The sequence below is a fragment of the Henckelia pumila genome, chromosome 4 (genome assembly GCF_033568475.1).
Source record: "Henckelia pumila isolate YLH828 chromosome 4, ASM3356847v2, whole genome shotgun sequence".
Taxonomy (NCBI): Eukaryota; Viridiplantae; Streptophyta; class Magnoliopsida; order Lamiales; family Gesneriaceae; genus Henckelia; species Henckelia pumila.
In genome coordinates, this window is record NC_133123.1 from 16,643,354 (window position 1) to 16,649,174 (window position 5,821).

Genomic DNA, 5,821 nt, shown 5'->3' on the forward strand with positions numbered 1-5,821 from the left:
CCGTTCAGAATAAATATCTGGATGTTTCAAAGCTTCAGTTCCAATTTCAGAGCAATCCAACGGTTATATTGGAAGATATGATTTTTCCACAAAATCCGCTCAGTGCTGGGAAAAAGATGGCAGCGGCGCCGAACACTTTTTTGTCTCTCCTTGACTTCTTAACACACGCTCCAAGCACTCAAATCAGATTCAAATCTTTGCCAACTATAAATAGAGGTCATCCAAGTTCATTTGGAGACATCCCAACTCATCTCTTCTCTCCTTTGCAAGCAATTTCTCACTATCAAAGTGTTTTTGTGATATATTTGAGAGTGTTTGTAAAAATAGTTTGTGAGTTGGTTGTGCTATTGTTATAAACACTTGAGTGTGAAGCCAAGTGTGTTGTGCTATCGTTGTAAGCACTTGAGTGTGAAGCCAAGTGTTGTATTGAGGCTATCCTTGGAGCCCTTAAGGCCAAGTGTTCGAGTTGTATCGGCGCGGTGATCGTGTTGAGTTGTACGGCTATCCTTGGAGCCATCAAGGCCAAGAAGTTGAAGTGCTAGTGGATCCTTGGTTAATCGATCTTAACCAATAAAGGGAGACGTAGACGATTTATCGTCGAACTTCCGTAAACATCTCTTATCCCTTTTACTGCTTTATTTACATTACGCATTTATTTACCGCACTTATTATTAACTGCTTTAAGTCTTCCGCTTGCGTACTTGCATAATTGCTTTAAATTGCTTAAGTTGCCAATAGAACCTAAATTCCCCCCCCCCCCCCATTAGGTTCTAACATAAAAATCACTCAAAAAGATATGAGAGTGCTTGTTATAAATGTGGCACTCCAAGACATTGGTCACGTACCCCTGAGCCAGGGGCGGAGCCAGGATTCAAAAATATCTGGGGCTGGCTCCGTCCTGAACTTTAATATATTGACAAAATAAATAATTAATTAAAAAATATGTAAATATTAACTTTATGAAAACATGCAACAAAAGTATTTAATATTTAATACCTTCAAAAACACGTAGCTAAAACACTACTGGAGTTGCGATTCTTCTTAGAATCAAACTCAAGAAGGATTAAATCGTTATCAATTTTTTCGACCAAATCCCGTTCAATGTAGATTACCATAGAATCAGCAAAGAACTCTGCTTCCATCTTATTTCGAAGAGCTGTTTTAACAAGTTTCATAGCTGAAAATGCTCGTTCTGTTGTTGCAGTAGAAATTGGGAGAGTTAAAACAAGACGAATCAACCTATCAATTAATTAAACATATTTGATTTAATATATAAGTAAACGATGTAGCTGATGTAAATATAAAGTATAACACATGAAAAAATAACCTGTCAATCAAATTGTAGGTTTCTGACTTATTTGTCTCAACCAATCTTCGACACAATTCAAAAATAGATGATAAATTCTGAAATCTTTCATGGCCAACAACATCAAGTTTATAATGATCCAATTGCAATCTCAAGTGATGCAAATCTTGTGCATCGAAATCAAGAGAGTAGAATTTCTCAGCAAGTCGATAAACATGATCAACATTAAAAAACTTAAAGTTTTCTTTAGGTTCCAAAGCACAAATAAGTTTAAGAAGTTCAACTGTCTCATCATTGAATCTATTATTAAGCTCTTGTGACGACCCGAGTTCTAATCTCTCGATAATCAAATCATCAAATAGAATAGACAATGATCAATGTCTAACCAAAATAAATTTTTTTTTTTTAAAAAATGGGAGCACCTCGCTCGATCGATAAACATCTACCGATCGAGCGAGCACTTTGCTCAAACTCTCGGGTGCAACTTATGTTGGCCTCGCTCGATCCGCAGTATATCACCGATCGAGCGAGCCCAACATATTCATGGTTCTGTTCCTGATTTCAAAGCCTCGCTCGATCGGTAAGAATTGCCCGATCGAGCGAGCACAGGTTCAGAAGCAGAACAGAAACTGCATTTTGCTGTCAAACTAAGATCATTCAAGTATGTTCATCTAGCTTCAGGTCATGCATGATTTATTCCATAGCCACATCTAACATGATATAATTGATAGAATTGAATCATCACAAGGCCTTATAAACATAATCAAAAAGCCCACAAAGCATGCAAGAAGCAATATTATACATTCAAGATCAAACTACATTATAATGTCTCAAGGATTTACATATCATTTCAAATCCTATATTCATCACAAGACCACAACTTATTCATCCAGAAGTCTTGGAACAAGTAGCTCTAACATGCTCATGTTTAAGACACTCAACAACATCATGACAGCTCACACAACCATCTACACTCGGATCATCACGCTATCTTCTTATCCTTTGTTCTTCACGTTCACTTTTGCCCGGTTTCACTCCCTCCTATTGCAATGACACATACAACAAAACAATAGCCGGATAACTCCGGTGAAAAATAGATTTCCCAGTAAAAGCAACTAAACATGCATACAAACATATATCAAGTTCATGATATAAAGATCATAACTTCAATGCATGTTTTAAAACAAGGTTCATCTCTTCATTCGTCGGTTGGGATCCCAAGAAGTAGATATCATAACTAATCCACCGACTCTCCCAATCGAGGTGGGGCTACTTATCTCACTTCTCTAGAATTTGAAGCCATTATATATGTAAATCAGACGCTAGGCTAAACAACCACCCAGGCCATACATATACAATCCCTCAAATCGTCTATTCGAACGTTTCCGTTCATTTCGAAATCAAAGAACAAGTCTTACAAGATGAATGCAATATATATTATTCAAACCACATTCATTAACATCAAGACTTATTCAACAACTCAAAGAAAAGCACATAAGAGCAATTAAGCAAACAAGTATGTGATTTAGGGGAAACTCGATACAAACCATCTCGAGTTGTAATCCCAATCAAATAGTAGTCCACTTTTACCTTTCAAATTTGATGTTTAGGATGTCTTTTAGCTTGTCCAAATCTGAACAAGTCAACCACCAAACCTATCTCAAAATCTTCTCAAGTTTCAACCCAAACGTCAAAGCAAAACGCTACCAACCTTGTGCGTTCTTGTATCGATTTCGGAATCAAGATCAATGAGTTGAAATACCCTGTTTATGCACTGAAATAACAGCATAACAAGCAAGGAATCATCAGCTAATAATTCAGCAACTTCTTAGTCCAAGAACAATAGCAAATCACTTCAAATCATAATTTCGACGGCATATCGGTATAACTCGGCGATTCCGAACACATCTATAACATTCCTAACATGCATATCAGCTGTTGAAGCTTCGAAACCAATATATCAGCAGGTATATAGATCAAATAATAGCTGGGAAATAATAAGAACATGATACAACAATCAATCCTCAACCCAACTTCAATATTACAAAAGATAGAAGCTCATCAACAACAATTCAAACACAAGTCTGGTGTCTGTCATTTTCGAATTACCAAACCCTGATGAACTAAGAGAAAACTTACATCAATTTGAAGGTTTCGTTGCGAGGATTCCAGAACATCTTTCGGAATCGAAATCGGATACCCGTATCAAAAGATATCTCAACTTGAAGATGAAGAATGAACTTGGTTTCTTTGCTCTTGCACTCTCGTTTTCTTCCTCTGATTTTCTGATAGAAGTTGATGAATCACACGTGAATAATCTTAGGAATAACAAGTGTCCAAGCTATTTGCATTTTAGCCCCTCAACTATTCAAAAATTTTAATTTGGTCCTCAGCTTCTCATTTCATTCAATTTCAATCCAAAATAATTTAAGAATATTAGAATTTAAATCAAAACTCCAAATATTCCCAAATTAAATATTCTCGGATTAAAATTAAATAATTCTGAGCGTTACAACTCTTCAACTTGAAAATCTATTGCAGCTGTAAATACATCAAATCGATAGTGGTGCTCAACTGTGATTGAATCTTTTTGTTGACAAGAGACCCGTACCAGATTTATAACGAGCTTCCATGTTTGGTGTCTCAATATCATGCTTGACACAAACTTTTTTCACATAACTAAGTAGGATAACAAATCCTTCTTCTCTCAAAGTATGCAGTAAAATTTTAGTAGTTGAAACACAATCCATTGCACTTAAAATATCCAGAGATTTCTCTTTCAATGATCGACAAAGCAGATTTGTTAGCCCCATTATCTTCTGCATCAAGTGTAATATGAATACGAAATCAAAAGACTTCATCGCAATCAACAAACCACTGACTTCACCACGGATAGAATTAGAAGCCCCATCATTCACCATGTTTTCTAACACAGTAGTGACAGAGCTATACATATCAATCATGCTGCAAAGTGAGTCAAAATTAGAACTCCAACGAGTCTTTCCAGGCCGTAATAAATTTCCAATTTGATTACATCCTCTACCAGTATCACGTTCACCAGTAGCTACCATATGCACAACTTCAATTCTTTGAGCAGAATGTAACTCAGCGTGGCGTTTAGGAGATGCATTGATGAGATTACAAATGGAATTCAATTTTGAAAAGAATAACCAAATGGATACCTCTTTTTCAGCAGCTGCAGTTAATGCTAGTTGGAGCCGATGAGCGAAACAATATACATAATATGCACATGAACAATCTCTCAAGAAAAGAGCTTGTAATCCATTCCAAGAACCGCGAATATGCTAGCTCCATCATATCCCTGTCCCCGCATGTTGTGGATATGCAAGTCATAACGACCAAGAGCATCAGATATTTCTTTCTTAAGTGTTCCAGCAGTTGTATCTGTCACATATACAATGGAAAAGAACCGCTCTTTTAAAAATCCATCACTATCTACAAATCTTAATACAATTGCCATCTGCTCCTTGTTAGATGCATCTCTTGCTTCATCAACTAAAATTCAGAATTTTGCATCCCCGATTTCTTTACGAATCTTGGTTCTCACTTGGTTGGAAATAATATTCAAGATATCTTTCTGAATATCTGGTGAAGTATATTTTGCATTCTTTGGAGCTTTCTCTAAGACGATGTCCCCAATACTCTCATTCATTTTTTCCATAAATTTTATCATTTCGATAAAATTTCCACGATTTTTAGAAGCTGGAGATTCGTCATGCCCTCTAAGTGCACATGCTTGCAAAGTGAGCCATCGAATGCTTTCAATAGTTGTTGTAAGACGTAATCTGTTCTTCTGCTTTTCTTCTGAAGATTGTGCATTTATCACTTTGTCAATATGACAAGGTATATTCATCAAATTATTAAGATATTCCACAGCCTTGTTATGTGGTGAAGTATTGCATCCTATATGCATCAAAAATGCGCATCTATCCCCATCATTAACTCGCTTCCAATATTTGAATTCATCTATCGTAAATGCAGAATTGCGAGGATTTTTATGTTCAAACAAGAAACATGGAAAACAAAATGCAGCATCTTTCGAAGGAGAATACTCTAACCAAGTAAATTTCTTAAACCAATGACTTTGGAATCGTCGATTCTGACTTCAAAATTTGGTCGGCGGATACTCATTCTTAATAGGTTGATATGGCCCCATCTTGATATAAACTCGTCTGATTTCATCCATTTGATTAACATGATATTTCCATATCGGGGTACGTAATGCCGGATCAGGTTCAAGAGTACTCACATCAATATCAATTCTAGGAGATTTGTTAGGTTGTTGATCACTGGGATTTGAGATGACAATGTTGGACGGAGAATGCTCCTGACTCGTCGATGTCTGCTCTTTTGGTTTAAAAAATAAATCGATAGTTTTTATTTTCTTCATTTGAATTCCTCTATAATCTATCAAAAAAACAAAAATGTAAACAATGAGAATTAGTTTAATACATGATTATACAATATTCAATTAGAACAAACAAATGTTAGAAA

At 36.0% G+C, this 5,821-nt stretch overlaps 2 protein-coding genes across 2 annotated transcripts; both read right to left on the reverse strand.

Annotated features, from left to right (window-relative positions):
• Window positions 1-998: 998 nt before the first annotated feature.
• Window positions 999-4,377, reverse strand: LOC140860564 (uncharacterized). Its single transcript, XM_073263569.1, has 4 exons — window positions 4,189-4,377; window positions 3,018-3,080; window positions 1,328-1,644; window positions 999-1,239 (listed from the first exon to the last, which is right to left on the reverse strand). Exons 1-4 carry the CDS (start codon window positions 4,375-4,377, stop codon window positions 999-1,001), a joined length of 810 nt encoding a protein of 269 aa, XP_073119670.1.
• A 452-nt stretch (window positions 4,378-4,829) lies between these two features.
• Window positions 4,830-5,458, reverse strand: LOC140860565 (uncharacterized). Its single transcript, XM_073263570.1, has 2 exons — window positions 5,386-5,458; window positions 4,830-5,230 (listed from the first exon to the last, which is right to left on the reverse strand). The coding sequence occupies exons 1-2, from the start codon at window positions 5,456-5,458 to the stop codon at window positions 4,830-4,832; spliced, it is 474 nt and encodes a 157-aa protein (XP_073119671.1).
• Between the last annotated feature and the right edge of the window lie 363 nt (window positions 5,459-5,821).